The 19109-nt window shown below is 40.9% G+C and overlaps 2 protein-coding genes across 3 annotated transcripts; both read left to right on the top strand.

Moving 5' to 3' along the window:
• The first annotated feature begins 238 nt into the window (after positions 1-238).
• On the top strand, positions 239-10810 carry sel1l (SEL1L adaptor subunit of SYVN1 ubiquitin ligase). 2 transcript variants are annotated; one of them, XM_012916674.4, is made up of 22 exons: positions 239-786; positions 929-966; positions 1230-1419; positions 2540-2707; positions 3429-3534; positions 4041-4203; positions 4324-4377; positions 4463-4522; positions 4615-4696; positions 4778-4932; positions 5458-5514; positions 5618-5686; positions 6033-6110; positions 6253-6315; positions 6547-6634; positions 6775-6923; positions 7081-7246; positions 7452-7526; positions 8358-8530; positions 8659-8787; positions 8937-9322; positions 10297-10810. In XM_012916674.4, exons 1-21 carry the CDS (start codon positions 699-701, stop codon positions 9201-9203), a joined length of 2418 nt encoding a protein of 805 aa, XP_012772128.2. In that variant the 5' UTR covers positions 239-698; the 3' UTR covers positions 9204-9322; positions 10297-10810. The 2 variants fall into 2 exon arrangements, with proteins under 2 accessions (XP_012772128.2, XP_012772127.2); XM_012916673.4 differs by having other exon boundaries at positions 8937-9328.
• A 125-nt stretch (positions 10811-10935) lies between these two features.
• LOC101470269 (phospholipase B1, membrane-associated) lies at positions 10936-18064 on the top strand. Its single transcript, XM_004542365.2, has 16 exons — positions 10936-11114; positions 11393-11457; positions 13048-13138; positions 13267-13325; positions 13928-13995; positions 14171-14214; positions 14327-14447; positions 14563-14614; positions 14695-14775; positions 14876-14941; positions 15055-15146; positions 15234-15315; positions 16497-16598; positions 16808-16903; positions 17039-17110; positions 17570-18064. The coding sequence occupies exons 1-16, from the start codon at positions 11057-11059 to the stop codon at positions 17693-17695; spliced, it is 1275 nt and encodes a 424-aa protein (XP_004542422.2). The 5' UTR covers positions 10936-11056; the 3' UTR covers positions 17696-18064.
• Positions 18065-19109: the final 1045 nt, after the last annotated feature.

Genomic DNA, 19109 nt, shown 5'->3' with positions numbered 1-19109 from the left:
CTTCAGCACTTCAAAATGCATATTTTTATCCTAACTAATAGCATGTCCAAACAACACCCTCTACCTCCCAGATTATTATTATCTCCTTAAAGTGTTTTGGTGTCGTGGACAAGCCCCTAAACTGGAAACATAACTGTGTACGCATCCGATTCGCTGACATATCTTTGGCCCCTATTCATTGGCTACTGTCAATCTAGGCGCAATGTGATTGGTCGAATCACAAGAAAAGGAAGTGGCGATCAGTAGTGTGGGCTCAACGCTAAGTAGTATTTGGGTGGTGTATATCAAAGGGTAAAGCTACTGGCTTTCGTCCCTAAACGTGGATATTTTGAAGTGTCAAGAGGTACTCGTCATCCAGTTTTTGGGCCGAGCAGTTGAACAGCGGGCATATATTATTAACGCTGTCTTGCTAACCTTTGTTGCGGCTATGTAAAACTAGCTTGTTAGGTTTACGTCATTTCAGCAGGTGCTACTCTGCTAGCTTAGCTTCACATTGGGATCTATTAGCTTGTTAAACAGCTACAGTAGCTAAAATTAAACAAGCTGGCATCTAGAGGGAATACGGCTCAGACTAGTGTGTGACAGGGAGTTTACTTATGCTACTTCTCGTAGTGTGACCCGAGACTGCGACTGGATGTTTAGTAATAGAAATAGCAGTAGTCACAGCTAGCAGATTGTTAGCTTGTTAAATAACAACAATGGGCTATAAGAAGTGTTTGAAAACAGCAAGGAGACTTTATTTTTGGGGTATTCTCTTCATAGTGTTCAGCAAAGGAGTAACAGCTGGTGAGTATGAAATGCCGGTGGTGTTGTAACACTCACTATACGCGTGTCTTAAAGTGTCACAGCACCTGTTTTCGTCTATTACATTTCTTTGACTGAATCAAAACAACACATCTCTCACTGCTGCAACATTAATGCTTTTTAGATGAGGAGCAACACCAGGACGAAGCACCAGAGTTAAAGGTGTGTCATGGGCTCTTTGGTGCATGGTTAATGCTGATCATAGACTCATTTGCAAGCTGGTCTCTTGGGAGTTATATGTAACACACGATTTTGTATACGTGTTGCCTAGAAAAGTTAAAGTAAGAAGTCATTCAACTTAAAAAGAAATTGAACACACTGCTAACTTTGCAAATGAGCCTCATGCAAAGGCATTGTTTTTATATACAGCGTAATTTCCCTCCTTTAAGTAATCCTTTGTAATAACCTCCTGTTGATTTCTCCAGTCCTACCATGACCCAGACTCTGAAGAGGAAGATGTTCGATTATCACCAGAAATTGTGGCAGGTACTTCTATGACCACTGATCACTCCCATCCTGAAGAGGAAACACAGCCCCCTTCGGAGGGTCTAGAAGGAGAGGAGAAGGAGGACCTACCTGACCCACCTCCTCCCGTTGAGGAAAAACCTAAAGAGGGTAAGGTGTAAGATTTTAAAACATCCACACAACAAAGGCGTGAAAAACAATCACAATAAGTTGATTAACGTTTGAGATGTCAAAGTTGTTAAATACTTCCTGATGTTTTTACTGTTTTAATTATTAGAAATTTAGTTTTTAGCATCTCCTGCTATACCAGTGATGGCTTTGATATTCTAATCCCCACTTTTTACATTAGAAAATGTTATCAGTGTTTAAAAGTGTTTGCATGTTAAGAGCCCTCAGGATGGCCCAAAAATGGTCATGACTGCTGAATGTAGCTACTTTAATGGGCCGTTGAGCTATTTGGTATCTGATTATAACAGTGTAAAGAAGTGCGATTTCAGCTTGGGACTTGGAGCTTCAAATTTTATCGTTGATTGCTTTAAAGTGTTAAATGTTTTGTCAGAAGATAGTTCCCTATGCGTTCTTAAAATAAAGAGCCTAAGATGTTAGCATGCTACATGGAAGGAAAAGCTTAGTGATATATTTTAACGATGTCTAGTCTGAACCTATAAATCTTTCTTTTTGTAGTAGTGCCTCGTAGTGGTGTTATCACACGTCTCATGATCTCAGCATTGCAAACAAGCTCTTTCTTATGATTTTTTTCCTTTGTAAGCTTTGTTTAGTGTTTAACATGTTAACCTGTTTTCACTTTGCCTGACTCTGAGCTAAGCTGAGTGTGGTTTCAGGGTAGAGCTACATTTGATAAACGGTTAAACCCCCGTGAGACACTAAACAGCTTCTCGCACCTGTGGCTCCTCTTGCAGTGCAGTTACATCATTTCACTTGGGGATTGTTTGTAATTACCCTGCTAGCTCATCGCACAGTTGTATTACTGAACTTGTGTGAAGGAGATGTATTCAGATTAACGTAATTGCGTGTGTAAAGTTGCAACTCTATGGTAATTGTTTCAACTCCTCTGTCTCTTTGTTATTTTTCCACACCAAAGTTGATGGTGCAGCAAAAACCAAAAGATTTGAGAATATAAAGAAAAAAATATATTTTCACTTAGACCTCAGGTCCACCAGTATTTTAAAGGAAAACAGCCAGAGTTTGTTTGTTTTCAATCAAGTAAATTTTATATATGGGTGTTTTTTGTTTTTTTTTTTAAATACAGTTCCTGTGGTGAATGGAGGTACAGCCCATGGAGAACCCTGCATATTCCCCTTCCTCTTCCAGGAGACAGAGTACATAGAGTGTACCACTGACGGGCGGGGGGATGGACGGCTATGGTGTGCCACGACGTACGACTATGACCAGGATAAGAAATGGGGTTTCTGTGAGAGTGAGTTTCAAACTCAAAAACTCTAAAACCTTCACAAATGAAATATTGTGATTCATTTTAAAGCCAAAATGGAGTCACATTACGGCACTTTGGTATTAAATATATTGCATTGTACAGTACAGGTCCTGAGCCAGCCCTCATTTCATTATGTTTTGCTTCCAAGGAGCCAGACCTGCTTTTAATATTTAAAGTGATCTTGAGCAATAGTTTTTCAGGCTTTCTCAAGGTCTTTCAAATGTTTTCTTTGGACTCGGCTGGTTTTTCACTCATTTTCAGTCCAGCTCTTGTACCTGACCATTTTCAGAGGATTTTTTTGTTTTTGTTTTTCTTCCTATTTGGTTGTTTAGGCCACCAGATGAACCGATTTGTCTACACATAAGACACAACTCAGTAAAGAGCATGTTTTTTTTTACTAGTAGTCTGTTGCAAAAATGCATAATTTGTTATTAGCCAAAAACTTAGCATATGTACACAATGTGCAGCATCAAAGGTCACTGTGACCTTAAATGTTTTTCCCCTAACACATGAATTCTTGTGTTAAACTGTCACTGATCATTCTTTGTTCTTCTCAGTAACAGTCTTGGTAGAACTAAACGACTACTGAAACCAGCCTGAAGATATTATTATGACTTTGTTTGCATAACTGCTACTGCTACCAACCTTTTGAAAACCTTTTATTTCCTCTAAACAGTCTGATTGGCTTCTCCTCTCTTTCCCTCAGCGGAGGAACAGGCACAGCAGAGGCTTCAGGCTGAGGAAGCAGAGAAGCAGTATCAGACTGTCCTGCGCATGCTAAACTCCACCACCAGGAAGACTCAGAAAAAAGAGTGAGTGGCTTACTTTTAGTTTATTTCTCTGGTAGTTGTCAGCCTAATTTTGACTCTTGAAGAAGAGTTATAGAAAGCATGTGGATTTGAAATCTTTTTTTAGATGAAGCAGAAACAGAAGCTTTCCAGTTTTTGCCCACACTCTGTTTTAAGATAAAAATCAGAAAAGGAACAAAAGTAAAGATGCTCTATTCAAATTGAAGATTTTGGCAAGGTTACATTTTTTTGCCAATTTTCTTTTTATTTGTTTAAGTTAAAATGCATATTCCCACTACTGCCTTCTGGTCATCTTTTTATTTCACAGACAAAATTTGATGTTATTTTACATGTCGATTGGGTTCAATGTCCATTTCTTGCGTGTTTTATTACCAGCCAGCGCTTGCGTGCCTTCCATTTGCACATCCTTATTTGCTTTAGCTATCACACTACTGTTTGTCATGTACACATTATTTTTATGTGAACGTGGATTCAATTTCGCTTGTGCCTACTCTGCTTATCTTTCTCAGATTATATGAAAAGCTGCTAAAAGTGGCAGAAAAAGGCCACCAGAAAGCCATGGAGAAGGTGGCGTATGCCATGCTGTTTGGAGATTACATGAACCAAAATATTACCAAGGCCAGAGAAATGTTTGAGAAGCTTGCCATGGAGGGCTCACCTAAAGCTCAGATGGTAATGATCTCGCTCATAATTATACACGTCTCTTGAGAAAAGTGTTGGAAGCCTGTTTGCAGGTTATTTGTGCTGAGAGGAGCAACTCTGTGACACTCTGCTCTGTTTACTTTTCTTCAGGCTCTTGGATTTCTGTATGCAGCAGGGCTCGGAGTTAACTCAAGTCAAGCTAAGGTACGTCTATGCTCTGTAGATTTGTCTTACAGTATATGGGTTTGTCAGTAGTTACTTATGTTCTGCCATGTTCTCTGTTTTTCAGGCCTTGGTTTACTACACCTTTGGTGCACTGGGTGGAAACCTGCTCGCTCACATGATTCTGGTAAGCAGATTTTTCTGTCAGTGAAGAAATGCTGCAGTCATGCTATTTGTATACTTTAATAAAAATTACACTTCCTTATATTGTTTTATTAGGGCTACAGGTACTGGGGAGGGGTGGGTGTTCCCCAAAGCTGTGAGTCAGCACTAACGCATTATAGGCTTGTAGCAAATCAGGGTAAGTGTTTTGCGTTATTATATTCTAGTGCAGTAATAGTTCTTGCTGGGCTAATAACACTCTTTCCTCTGCCAACTTTAGTGGCCAGCGATGTTTCCCTGACAGGAGGCTCAGCGGTGCAGAGGATCAGACTGCTCGATGAGGTGGAGAACCCGGGATCTACCAGCGGGATGTTGGAGGAAGACCTCATCCAGTACTACCAGTTTCTAGCGGAGAAAGGGGACGTCCAAGCTCAGGTAAAGTGGTCAAATTTTTAAAAAATAATTTATTGCTGGTATTGGGAGCTAATGTGACCTTTCCTTTGACATACCTGAGCCAGTGGTTGATTGAACACACAGTCAAAATGTTTGTAATGTGTTTATTTGTGTCAGTTTAGAAATCGTTCTCGTTACACGTGTTTGGCAAAGAAAACATTTGAATTTGTGATCAGCTTCACTGTTCTGCCTTTTGTGAAAGCTCCTGACTGTGGGGAATTAACAAACTACACAATATAGTTGCATGTCCACACATTTTTATTATTATTATTTCTTTATTTATATGGCATTTTTGCTTTTTCTTGTGGGCAGGAATGGGAAGTAGCTTGAATGGATGGCACTAATTTACTTTATTGTATAAGAACTGAAATCTGGGTCAGACTTGGATTATGCATGTTATGTAATGTCTAAATGTGAAAGGGCTACATAATGTGTCATTGCTGGGTAGTATCAGTCTGAAGCCTTGTTGTAGTTTTTATTTGATTACTAATTGAATGTTTTACTTAGGTGGGCCTAGGTCAGCTGCACTTACATGGAGGACGTGGAGTAGAACAGAATCACCAGGTATCTTTGTCATAGATTTCGCTCACTGTATTTTATTTATTTGTTTTGCTTATTTTGTGAGTTTTCTCTGTCAAATGCATTTATGCTGCTTTCTGTCCAACAGAGGGCGTATGACTACTTCAACCAGGCAGCCAATGCAGGCAACACACATGCTATGGCTTTTCTTGGAAAGGTGGGTGAGATGGAGGCTCACTCACTTCACTGTTATGTCACCTTTTTTTTTTTCTTTTTTTAAACAGATATTTCTTTCTTTTCTTTCTTTTTATAAAATTTTCCATTCATCACCTTGTTAATTTCATTTCTTATAAGAGCAGGTTTTTTTTTCTTTTTTCTTTTTTGCTTTTAATGCCATATTTTCCATCTATTTAACACTGTGTTGTGTTGACCTTAGAGACAGTTTGGTTATAGAGACTTTTTAGAATAAAACCAGCTTGGCATTGATGTTTTCACAGAGGGCAGTGTATTTGTGTTTAAGGTATAAAATTTAGCTTTTATGTCTGTGACTGTCTGTTCCTCAGATGTATTCAGAAGGCAGTGAGTTTCTCCCTCAGAATAATGAGACTGCCTTGCAGTACTTCAAGAAGGCTTCTGACCTGGTAAGGATAACGCTGTAGACTAAACTGGGTAATTTATTCACTCTGAGCTTGCTCACTCACTCACAGCTGAATTCTGTTACCCTTTCTTTAAATATTAACATGCAGTAATCGTTTTTACATATTAATTTACTTTTTTTTCCAGGGTAATCCGGTGGGACAGAGTGGGTTGGGGATGGCCTATCTTTATGGTAGAGGTGTGCCAGTGGTAAGATATTTTATTTATATATTTTTTTAAGCGTGTCTCATATCTTTTGATGGGATCTGTACATATAGATAAGATCTCACCTTCACTTTTAGGCACTTGGAGTTGAAATAAAGTTTTATATAAACAACAAAGAAAAACAGTTTTATATAACAGGCTTTTATTTTGATGGCAAGCTGTCAGAGTGTCTCTCCTGCTGAAGCAGCTATTGAAAAGTTGTGTGTTTGTCTCCAGAACTACGAGCTGGCCCTCAAATACTTCCAGAAGGCAGCAGAGCAGGGCTGGGTGGATGGACAACTCCAGCTGGGCACCATGTATTACAGTGAGTTTTACAGCTCAGTGTGTCCTTCAGTGTCTCACTGCATTCTTTCAGTTTTCCTCTCGCCCGCTGTCTGTTTAGGAGTCCTCAGTCTTCGCTCTTCTTCACATAATAACATTTTTGTTCTTACTCTTGTTCCCCAGATGGCATTGGCGTGAAGCGTGACTACAAGCAGGCTCTTAAATTCTTCAACCTGGCCTCACAGGCTGGGCACATCCTGGCCTTCTACAACTTGGCCCAGATGCATGCTACTGGTACTGGTGTGATGCGTTCCTGCCACACCGCTGTAGAGGTTAGTCCACCCTAAATCTGCTGCTTCTTTCACTGTTAAGAGATTGTCTCTCCAACTTGGTGTCTCCTCAAACATTTATCGATTAACAGCAGTGGCTTTTATCTGCACTTTCAATACAAACTGGAGATGTGTATCACACTGTGTGTCCTGTTTGCAGCTTTTCAAAAATGTGTGTGAGCGTGGTCGCTGGTCAGAGCGCCTGATGACAGCGTACGGTAGCTTTAAGGAGGGTGACATGGACGCTGCGCTGGTTCAGTATCTGCTGCTGGCTGAGCAGGGCTACGAGGTGGCTCAGAGCAACGTGGCCTTCATTCTGGATCAGAGTAAGAAAAACCAAGACATTAGTATTTAACCATGGTAGTGCAGGCTTTTAGCAGTTAATTTATGTGCACCACTTGCAATATTATAGCCATGTTTAAATGCTAGTGTCATGATCCTGCTACGCTCTTTACCTTTGTTAGAGAGAGATTCAGGTCTCATTTTAAATGTTTTAATTTTTCATGTGTTTGTGTGAATTATGCCACACAGAAGGGGCAAGGATCTTCAGTGAGAATGAGACCTACCCTCGTGCATTGCTCCACTGGACAAGAGCTGCAGCGCAAGGTGAGTTTAAACAAGCTCCGTCTCCTCGTCAGTGTGAACAGTGTGTGCGCCGGAGCAGTAGAGTCAAAGTGCACTGCAAGTTTAGGGAAATGCGTCATGATGTTTAGCTTGGGAACGTATTGCTTATTGCACATTTCACTTGATTGAACTGTGATGCTGTGTAGACACTGGCTGTGAGCACAGCTGCAGCTGCTCTGCTTGGCTGTGCTGTGCTGTGTGAAACAGTTATTAGTCAAACTTTGGCTCCTTTTGTGGTTGAATTTGTGCTGCTGTGGATGTCTAACTCCTGCTAGCTGAGCACAGTTCTGTTACCAAAGAAAGTCTCATTGCGCTGTACAGAATTTGACCCCACTGTGGTTTTATCAGGTGTAACCAACGTGGTACCAAAACTCCACATCCTTTCAGAAATGGAGACATTTCACTACAATGCTCAGCCAGCACAACCAGCTCAATTTACAGCACACACACACCACTGCACATAGTTTGTGTTGCACTTATTATCAACAAGCGTGTCACAGCCAACAACCTTAATAACAAAAGCCATGGCAACAGTGAGCATCACAGCTCCAGTGTGTCTCATGCATCCTCCATAGCTATATATTATCTAAGTGCAGTGGAACAGGCTAATGCCTGAGCAGCCATAGCTGCTGAGGGTGCACTGATTCTCTCTGGGGTCACATGCATCGTAATTTATGATAATCGAGCTCAGCCTGTCTTTGTGTATCAGTGTGAGATACTGAGTGGTGAACACTAAGCTGGTTCACAGAAGATTTCTAGCCGTGACTGTTTGCATATAAAACCAAATCTTACACATGTAATTGTCCTTGTAAGGTTACACCGTGGCAAGGATAAAACTGGGAGACTATCATTTCTATGGCTACGGAACGGACGTGGACTACGAGACGGCTGTCATTCACTATAGGTTGGCATCTGAGCAGCAGCACAGCGCACAGGCCATGTTTAACTTGGGTTACATGCATGAGAAAGGCCTGGGTATCAAACAGGTGAGCACTCACTAAACATCACCTGGCTCTCAACATGTCACAAATTTGCGCTTTGTCATTTAGCAAAGTCAGTGTGGTTGTTAATTTGATTTCTAATTCTGAAATTTTCCATGTTTTTTTTGCTGCAGGACATCCACCTAGCCAAACGGTTTTATGACATGGCTGCTGAGGCCAGTCCTGACGCCCAGGTTCCAGTTTTTCTAGCTCTGTGCAAACTGGGCCTGATTTATGCTCTCCAGTACCTGCAGGATCTTAATGTGAGTATTTCCTCCTGAATTCACAAGCTGTCATGCTAACCGTATGGTTTTCAGTAACACGTCTTGTACTTCAGATAGTTTCAGAGATTCTTCATTAGAAAGAAAAATGATGTTTCTTTTTCCTCCTTGTTGGTTGCGACTTCTCGCAGTTGAAGGAGCTGATTTCTCAGGTGGATCTGGACCAGCTGCTGGGCCCAGAGTGGGATCTCTACCTCATGACGGTCATCGCCCTACTGCTAGGCACAGTCATCGCCTACCGACAGCGCCAACACCAAATCATAGTGCCACCTCGCCCACCTGCCCCAGCGCCTCCTCCCAGGCCGCCTCAGGAACAGCCACAGGCCCAGGCCGAGCCCCAGGCTCAGGAAGAAACACCAGAGCAGGGCCCGGCCCAGGAAGAGGAGGAGCAGCACTGAGAGGGAGATAGACGGAGTGAGGGTGGTGAAAGATGGACAAGAGGCTCACTGCATGGAGCACCAGTAGCTGAATACCTGCTACTTTGAGCACCTCGCCCACTCTGCCTGTTCCCCGCCATGTGTGTGTGGGTTTTTTTTTTTTTTTTTTTTTTTTTTTTTAAAAGGCTTGATGATGGCTGCTGAACTGTTCAGTCTCACCTCTTTCTTCCTTTAAAATATGCTGGTCTTCTGCTGAAACCGACACATTGTGGGTGTTAATGGACAACACTGCAGTAGAGAGTGTTTGGACTTGGTACTTTTTGACTCAGGATACTGCCAGACGTTCCCCCCGTGTCCTCAACATGGAATTAGTCTTGTGGTTGCCAGATCAAAAGCATTACGAACTCAACTGAGAAAATTACACTCGTTAGACAGCTTCATTCCCAATTTTGTTCAGTATTTAAAAAAAGTCTGGGTGGAAAATGTGAAGTAAAATCATTTTCATTTCTAGCGCTGGTCTACTTGGTAAAAGAAAGTCCTGGTTCTCTGCATGTCTTCTCTGATCTCCTTGCAGACTTTTAGTTTAGCCTTTTTTTTGAGCTAACTGATGAGTGAACAAATTTTGCATTCCTTTATGCTTTGCAGTTTTGCATTCATTAGTTATTTTGGGTGACATGTTGTCAGATCAATAAGTGCTAAATATACTAAAACTATGCTGAGTCATCAGTACAAGAACAATAGTTTGGGAAGTTCTCACTGACAGAAAAGCTGGGCTGTGAAGTAGGTGATGTTTGCTGATGCACACGGGGATTAAAATGTGTACAGAAACATCAAAGTTAATTTAAAAAGCAAGCGAGAGGAATTTAAACTTTTTTGGAAGTTGTACACTACAGTATGTGTACATTTTTTTTCCAACACTGTTCTTTGATTTAATTATTGTTGCTGGTTTTGAAAGGCAGCTTAGTATTTTTTTTTTTTTTTTAAATGCCAACTGTTATCTGGAGCAGCCTTAAAGATAGCAACAACTTAAACCTTGCATTGTTTCTACAGTAGAGGAAGTGGATCACATTTCTTTTTTTTTTTTTTTCCCTTTTGTTTTGTTCTAAAACTTCAGCTGTCGTGACAATTTCCACCCCCTCACCAAACGTCCAAGTTGGAAATCTGCCTACACTTCTGAGATCAGACGGACATGAATCCGAGGCTGCGCTGAAAAGCAAACGAAGCCACGGTTAGACCATGCAGCATTTCTGGAACCAAGATCTGAAATTTCATTTTGTTTTTTATTTTTGTTTTTTCACTTCATTTGTTTTTTTTTTTTCTCATTTGTTCACTTCCACAAAATGTACTAAAGTTAGTGTTTAACTGCCAATAGATATGCATGATTGAACCCCAGAAGGAGAGCGTAGTGTTGTTTGCAGGATGATTAGAAATAAGTCCAAACTGTTTCCTGCTTTCACATCGGCACCCACATAACTCACAATTGGTGTGAAATAAAACACTGGGCAAAGTTACAGAGAAGAATTTTTCTTTTCTTTTTTTCTTCTTCTTTTTTTTTTTTAACCATTAAAACGCGTTTATAAATTTAATAAATGATATATGGATATTTCAAAGATGTTCTGAATGTTTGATTGCCGAAATGCTTGGATCGATGATCATTTCGGATAAGTGGCTTGTGCCCTGCTTGGCTTTAAATGTCTGACATAACACTGCAATGTTGCTGACATTGATCAGCAGCGAGAGCGGCCGCTTCTCATTGGACCTGTTGGTTGTCGCTCAGCCATTGAGGCTGAGACAAAGTGACAATGCTGTGAAAACTGAGGGTCGCATTGTGCAGTGTGTAGGGGTGACCCATTGACTGGTCCATACGCGATACTATGGGGTGGCTTTGGATCGCTGTGGCAACGTGTGTGCTCGCGTCCTGCTCTGTCAAAGGTAAGTGCTAGAACAAGCAGGAAGGCACCTCCCACGTGAGGCTGTGTGCCTATATTTATTGTAACAACAGCCTCTGAAACGGGGCCCTCCCTTTTATTATTTATTTTTTTAATGGATTGTTTGGGTTTATATCAACCATCTGTTTTTATAGATATACACCAAGGCCAAAGTCAAGACCAAAAACCTTTGAACTAGGGCTTATTTAGCTGATTAAAGATGAGCTTTATCAGTGGCTTATAAAGTGGTTTGAAAAGTTTCAGTTAATGATCCCTTTAAAGGAAATGACTGGTGGTTGGAGTATGAAGAGGGGATTCGGCACTACAGCAAGGAGGCCCTCAATAAGGTACTGTTTCACCTATGTTTATCACTGAGGGTTTATTTTGTTGTTAGACACAAAGTTTAAATTTTGGTCGTCATTTAAACAGCAAAAAGCCTTCGTTGACAGGCTTATTAAAAAGACAAAAAACAATATATAGCAATTGTTAACCGTTCTCTTAAAAGTAGGTTATCATCATGTCACACCAGACTAACCACATGGCCCAGCAGGCATCCTGAACTTGTGCACAGCTAACGCATCAAAGACAGTGAAAGAATGATCGATCAATAAAAACGCAGTCCGACAAGGTACTGAAGATGAGGTTTCCACGGTAGCAGTGAAAGTTATGTTCAGGTTTGCCTACTGTAATCTACAACAGAATCTTAATGCACAAACACTGTGCTCTGCTGGATTAAATATTTTTATATTTATTTTATTTAGAAAGAGGGACAATACATATTAATGAACATTTTAACAAATGTAAATATGCCAGATTATAGCCTTGGGCTAATTTCCATCTGCAGACCCTCTGGCAGGTTGGTGTTACACACAAGTTAGTAAAAACATACAGAGACACTATTTACAGATCATGTGACAAGGACAAAAACAGTGATCACATCATAATATAATTTAAGCTTTGCCTGATCTTACTGTCAGTTATTTAGTTGCTATTATCCTGTTTGTTTGTTTTTCAGACTTGCTATGCTGTAAAATGTATTAAAGTACCACAATACCAATGCTCCCAAAAAATCAATCTGGGTTTGACGGTTGCCAGGAGTCCTTGTATGACTGCATTGTGTCAAGTGTAAAGTTTGGTAGAGGGGGATTATGGTGTGGGGTTGTTTTTCAGGAGTTGCACTTGGCCCCTTAGCACCAGTGGAAGGAACTCTTAATGCTTCCACATCCCAACTTTGTGGGAACAGTTTGGGTTTGACCCCTTCCTATTCCAACATAACTGCTCATCAGTGCACAAAACAAGGTCCATAAAGACATGGATGAGCGAGTTTGGTGTGAAAGAACTTGACTGGCCTGCACAGAGTCCTGACCTCAACCTAATAGAACACCTTTGGGATGAATTGGAGTGGAGACTGTGAGTCGGGTCTTCTTGTCTGACCTTACAAATGCACTTCTAAAAGAATGCTCAAAATTTACCATAAACACTCCTAAACCTTGTGGAAAGCATTCCCACGAGAGCTGAAGCTGTTATAGCGTCAAAGTGTGGGCTGACGTCATATTAAACCCTATGGGTTAGGAATGGGATGTCATGCAAGTTCACATGCGCATGAACGTGGATGAGCAAATACTTATGGCAATATAATGTATCTAAAACGTTCTAATGCAATAAGATTTTTTTGAAGATTTTAAAGTTGATTTTTTTAAAGATTTTTGCACATGAGCTTCCCTTTTTTCTCCACAAATGCATCAACATATACAGTATTAAACTTACGCAACTGTTTAAGACATTTATAGCAGTTTATTCCGATGTAGGAAGACGCTCAAAAAAGAAGAAAACAATTGTCAGTCCCTGAAGACAAACTTTTGTCATTATAAGGACTCATAAGGAAACATAACTGGTCTCGATGTGACAGCGAGGCTTCTCTCTTTTTACTTATTTAGGAGTTTCCAGAGAAAACCCGGCCAGTGAGCTTCAAGCATCCTGTGTTCCAGTGCTCAGACATGAGTCCTTCTCCCTCTGTCCCCTCCTCAGGTCTGTCCAGGTGTCACCTGCTGACCTCAAATCTTGTGTTGTTCAAGAGTTTGAACTAACGCTCTTTTTCTCTTTCTTTCCCTCTCTACCTTCCCTCTATCCACCCCTCCTTCCACCCTTTTGTCTAGTTGAATTTGTGAAGGCCGCAGATATCAAAGTCATCGCCGCCTTGGGGGATTCTCTGACAGTAGGTGTTATATGTTGTTTGCTGCTTCCTCTGCTGTGCCGATGATACAGTGTAACGTCGACCAAAAATAGACTCGCTCTGACCGTTGATTCATTCATTTTGCATACTCGCTTAGTCCTGCTGAGCAGAAGGCAGCTGCAATCGTGAGAAGAGCTAAAACGCTTACAGTGATGGATAAAGACTGAGTGCAAATGAGATGGAAATAAACTTTAAACTGCATTACTAACCAAATGTTGCACCAACGGAAGAGCAGTCAGCTTAGTTATTATCTCTTTTTGTGCTTTTATGAGAACGGCACATCTTCATAATCTAAGAGAAGATGCCCAAATTGCAGCTGGTTAATGGGGACCTGTTATCATCTCCTCTATATTTGTATTCTTAGACTCTTTGTGTATCGTTGCATGACTCACAGTTTATAATAGTTCTCATCCCGAGCCTTGATTTGGCAGCGTTGCACGTATACGGCAGAGAATTTGGAAAGGCATAATAGGATCCGTTTAAATTAGAGTGACAAACCACCCACACAAACACTTACTCATAAAACTGCTTTTCTTCTGTTCCTTGGCTCCTGATCTCTCTATGCTGTGCCCCTTCTTTTCCAGACGGCTATCGGCGCCAACGCCACTACTGTCCTCGGCATTCCCATTGAGTTTCGTCACGTGTCATGGAGGTGCCTGTCACAAATCTCGCACAAATAACAATCAGGATGATGTGAAGCAGACTGATCTCATATCAGGAACATGTTAGAAACTGTATTCCCCCATGAGAGTGTCAGTCTGTAAGAAACAAGGTTAAACTGACATTAACAGTTCTGCTGCTGGTATTGCTTTCCTTTCTGCTTGCAGCATTGGAGGCTATGGGACATATCAAGATGTCATTACTTTGGCAAGTAAGCTGTCACTGCTGTGTCCGAGCTGTTTCTTAACTGTATCGTTCCATGAAACTCACAACGAGAAAAGTCCAGCTCATTTTCTTTACCTGTTTGACGCTGTCATTTTTAGATATCATCAAGCTGTTTAACCCCAGTCTGCTTGGAGCTTCTCCTGGAAAGACAGTTCATGGGATGCAGGCTCATATCAGTGAAACGGGCTTCAACTTGGCCGTAACTGGACACAACACCTTGTAAGACCTTCGCTTACTTTTGTGTTGCCTAATCTAACAAATTATATTCTTCTACAAAAATAACTGAGCTGTGACCTAATTCACTTTAGGAAACATGTTATTCTTTATTTTGTAGCAATCTCCCCGGTCAGACGAGACATTTGATAGACACACTGAGAGGTTACGAGGTAAAGCGAGGCCTTGTTTTCTCAGTAATGATACAGCACAGGGATGGGAGAGGTAACGGGACTGTCGTCTCTTCCTTTAGGGTCTCAACTTTGAAGAGGACTGGAAGCTTTTGACTATTCTCATGGGCATGAATGACATCTGTGATTACTGCAAAGATAAAGTCTGTCTTGGTCTCTTATCTTTAATTCAATAGAAAATCTCTCTCTATATATGGAATATTGCCTCTTCTATTACCTCTGATGAATCTCCTCTACTTCCAGGCTCTTTTTTCAGTAGATAACTTCATCCACTATATGACTGTCTCGTTGGAAATGCTTATGAATGAGGTAAAGTCGAAGATAAACGAAATCAGGCTTAGCCCTGGATTTACTGTCTGCTGAGACTGAGGGTCAGTGCTGTGCTGAATCACTACAGTGCAGGTCTTCATGCTGTGCTTCAGGTTCCCCGTATGATTGTGAACGTGGTTCAGATCCTCCCCATGCAGACTTTGAGGGAGGTGCAGAAGCCCACCCCAGGGTGTTTGCTCCAGCGGTGATCACTCTCTTTCTCTCTCAGAACAAGTTAAACTCTGGCTTGATTGACACTTCTTGAACTTTTTACTTTTTGACTTTGTTTTAGGTCTTTCTGCTCGTGCCTGATAGAGCCAGTAGCCAGATCTCCTGAACTCCGGGAGCTGGTGGAGGTCAATCTGGAATTCCAGGTGCACTTTACTTCTTTCATGTTATAAGATTATGTATTATATAAGGAAAGATGGTACAGGAGATAAATTCTTCTTTCATTTGGTTGCCACATTAGAAGGAATATGGACTCTTTTTTGATCCCTCTATGCATCATAAAAAAAATCCCATGTTTTTTAGGAACAACGTGTTCATTCTGTACAGCAGACTCTGAATGTTAGGCTGCACAAACAAGCTCGTCTGTAAAACACCTGCAGAATCTTGAACTGCACACTCTGTTGTATGTAAGAGCTATCGGAGATGAGATTTCTAGGTCAGTATATGAGGAAAAACCGCCATAAATATACATGCACTGCTTAAAAATGTTTTAATCAGAGTATAGCATCAAGTCAGCTAAAAGTAACAGAGAGGGTTGTTAAACAGTTTCAGCTGCTTTAGTGTTAATGAAATTAACGAAAGGTGCTCTAGAGGGACAACAAAGAGACACAACTCCCAAAACAGCAATGGTTTTACAGTGGAGGTCACTCCTCATCTTTTCTTCCTGTGTTTTCACTAGTTTAGCATTTGACTAGGGTCAGTGTGACTACTGGTACATAAGGTGATACCTGAACCCTGCAGAGGTTGCACAGGTAGTTTCCTGTGTCTCCCAGCAGAGTCTCAAGAGCACGGAGGAGATTCCAGGAGACAGGCAGTTACAGGACTGGTATCTCCTCCTTTGTGCAAAGAGGAAGAGGATGGTGTGGATGGCAGTGACCAAACAATCATAAACAGACTTCATCTTCAAACAGATGTCCTCTGTGCTCACTGCCTGGCACTATAGAGCCCATTTGCCATAGAATACCAAAACTGCCTTGTTAAACATGCACTAATTTGTATAAATATCTAATTTACAGAGTGCAGAGAAATGTATTTTAAACATTTGTTTTCTACCAGCCTGAAAGAAGAACTATTTTGGAAGGAAACAAAGCTTAAAGAAATGCCCATTAAAATGCATTTTGACTGTATCTTCCATAATAATTTGCCTTGTCATTGTCCCAAATGATAACTCACTTTAATGTGCAAACAGGGTACATTGCACCCAAAACATTATATGCTGATTTCATGTTCGCAGCTCTCACTGTAATTTGTGTGTTTGCTGTTATTGTAACAGCACAAGCGAGGAGAATGGGAGACAAATTGATTCTCACGCTGCTTTCATCTGCAGAAAAGACTCGAGAAGCTGCTGTACAGCGACCGCTTCTTCAGGGACGACTTCGCCGTTGTTCTCCAGCCCTTTTTGAAGAACGCGGACCCGCCCCGCCTCCCGGTAATCCATCTCACGCCTATCAGTGTGACATAAGTGTCTGCTTTCAGACCAATCGGTGCGAAGCATCACGCGGCGATGACTGACTCATCAGTGATCCCCAGTGTGACAGCTGTAGCATTTTGGCTGAGAAACTCACGAGTCATGTTTCACCAACAATGCTGTCCATCACTAAAAGTATACCGCAGTGTATTTTGTGTCTCTCTGAGCAGAACGGGAAGATCGATATGACTTTCTTCACTCACGACTGCTTCCACTTTACCATAAAGGGACATGAGGAGCTGGCCAAGGGACTGTGGAACAACATGGTGAACAATAAGTTATATTTGATTTAAAGGCACAAGAGGCTAAAGGTCAATGAGTCATTCAGGGTTTATTGTGTAGGATTCACATGAATGTGAACTGTGTAATTGTTCAAATACACATGTCTGCTTCTCTCACAGTTTCAGCCCGAGGGAGAAAAGACGATTGTGAGCAGCTTCTCTGACCCCATCACTCTCATCTGTCCGCCTATGGTAAGATTAGCTTTCCATATTTGACAACTTTGTTTGGCCTGATTGGTCTAAAGAATTGAATATTAACTAAACGTTCCTCCAGTGAAATTAGGTTTCAGAAAGTGTTTTAAAATGTTTGTTTAAAAGTCTGTTGATTCAAGGAAGTTTAGCGCTGTGGAACCTTTTTTTTCTCCATTTGTTATGATTCCTGTGCTTTAGATGCTTCTCAAAACACTCTGTTACTGCTTTGTCATGCTGCTGTGCATATAAATGACACTGCATTAAAATAAATGAGTGCTTGGTGAAATAAAAATAAATTTTAGTTCACCAGCAACTCAGAGCTGTTTGAAAGACTGGGAAAGAGGCTACGGTGCGTCACGCTTCTCAAAACGCTCTGCAGTACTGCATTATTTGTGTTGTGATAAATCTTAATTCAATATCTGATTTTTACAGTTATTATATTACATATCATATACGTAGGAACACCCATATATCTTCACTCGACCGATCGCAGCCAAGTCAGACCAACCTACCCTCCAGACTGACGCTCCATCACCAGCAGTCATCTTCCTACTGCTCCTCCTGGCACAGTTTGGAGTTATGTAGCTTTTAATTCCTTTTCCCAACGCAAAACACACAGAGGGCGAAAGGAGTTTTTTAGCCATTCACCAGCATGGAGGAAATGACTGCAAACTGACAGATTTGACAACAAACAATCATTGCAATCATGCAGCCGAAATATCTGAATCTCAGAGGATGTTGGAGATGGACGAGATGAGGATAGGGGAGCTTCAGATGGTTGGGGGTTGTCTCTATAATATTGCCAGATTTTTACTAAATAAAGTGCCTGGAGATGACTGGTGTTGTGAACTGTTCTTCAAAGTGAACTGAACTGAGAAATGTGACTTTCTAATAGACCCTTTTACAGTTTTTAATTGAGATTTAAATAACTTTTCCTGCGCTAAAGACGATATACCAGTTAGACCGCATGCCTGGTAGTGGGATGTTTCTGTTTCTCCCCCATTTGGGGAGCAGACTTAGAGCATATATGTATTTTTAATAAAAAGTTTGCTTTGTACAAATTGCAAATGTTGTAATTAACAAAGCATGACGACCTACTTTTGGTTCGTGTGACTTTTATACATTCATACATAAAATATTAACGACTTTGCCTCTTTAAAAACTTCTGGGCCTTTTTTTAAAAAAAGTTTTCAGACTCATTAATTTACTCAGATTTACCTTTTTAAAAAACAAAACTTTTTTATGCTTGTTTGTTTCTGCACGCTTACTCACGCAGAGGGACCTTGGCAATGTGCCTCGATCAGCTCAGTGAAAAAAAAAATGATTTAAACATGAAAATTTGTCATTCATATCATCTGCTGTAGATTTCCCCAGACAGCTCTGACTTCTCAAACAGGGGAAGATTTAGTCACAGGTCTGCTCCTCAGATCTCCAGGCAGCTGCTGGCCCACTTTCACTGCTCCATCCTCCGGTGCCTGAAATATTATTATTATTCTTCACTAAAAGAGGGAAAGCAAACCATCAGTCATTGCACTGAACAAAAAAAAAAAAAACGACAACAAAAAAACACTAAGTGTTGCTCATGCTGCTGGGTGCTGAGCAGTGGAGTCATTATCTTTTACCCGCAAAATGTCAGCGGTTGGCGTCAGTAGCTGAGGTGTAATCATCCAGTGCAGATGGCTGTATTGTACTCTCTGGTTAAACAGAGCCTACAATACAGAATTCACCGACTCCATTGAATCAGTGTGATTACAAAGGCAGGTGGAAACTATATTAAGGCAATCTCAGGTTACTTTAATGTGCTCAGAAATAGCAATTTACCTCCAGAATGGAAAGGAAAAGCATATGATATGTACTCAGTGTGGTGCAGCTGGGTTGTATAAGTATATCATGTGTCATATATGTAGGAACAATCATATTTGCATGGGGAAAGCCTCCCTTTTCTAACGTTTTCTTATAATAAAACGCATAACCCTTGAGTTTAGAAAGGTAATTATTT

The sequence above is a fragment of the Maylandia zebra genome, linkage group LG15 (genome assembly GCF_041146795.1).
Source record: "Maylandia zebra isolate NMK-2024a linkage group LG15, Mzebra_GT3a, whole genome shotgun sequence".
Classification (NCBI taxonomy): Eukaryota; Metazoa; Chordata; class Actinopteri; order Cichliformes; family Cichlidae; genus Maylandia; species Maylandia zebra.
This window is presented reverse-complemented; position numbering and strand designations above follow the sequence as displayed.

Bases quoted from the DNA above. Each gene is read 5' to 3' on its own strand.
- sel1l (XM_012916674.4), top strand. From the start codon at position 699: ATGGGCTATAAGAAGTGTTTGAAAACAGCAAGGAGACTTTATTTTTGG. The intron at 4,204-4,323 runs GTAATGATCTCG...ACTTTTCTTCAG, and splicing joins GCTCACCTAAAGCTCAGATG to GCTCTTGGATTTCTGTATGC. The intron at 5,687-6,032 runs GTGGGTGAGATG...TCTGTTCCTCAG, and splicing joins CTATGGCTTTTCTTGGAAAG to ATGTATTCAGAAGGCAGTGA.
- LOC101470269 (XM_004542365.2), top strand. From the start codon at position 11,057: ATGGGGTGGCTTTGGATCGCTGTGGCAACGTGTGTGCTCGCGTCCTGC. The intron at 14,615-14,694 runs GTAAAGCGAGGC...CTCTTCCTTTAG, and splicing joins ACACACTGAGAGGTTACGAG to GGTCTCAACTTTGAAGAGGA. The intron at 14,776-14,875 runs GTCTGTCTTGGT...CTCTACTTCCAG, and splicing joins GTGATTACTGCAAAGATAAA to GCTCTTTTTTCAGTAGATAA.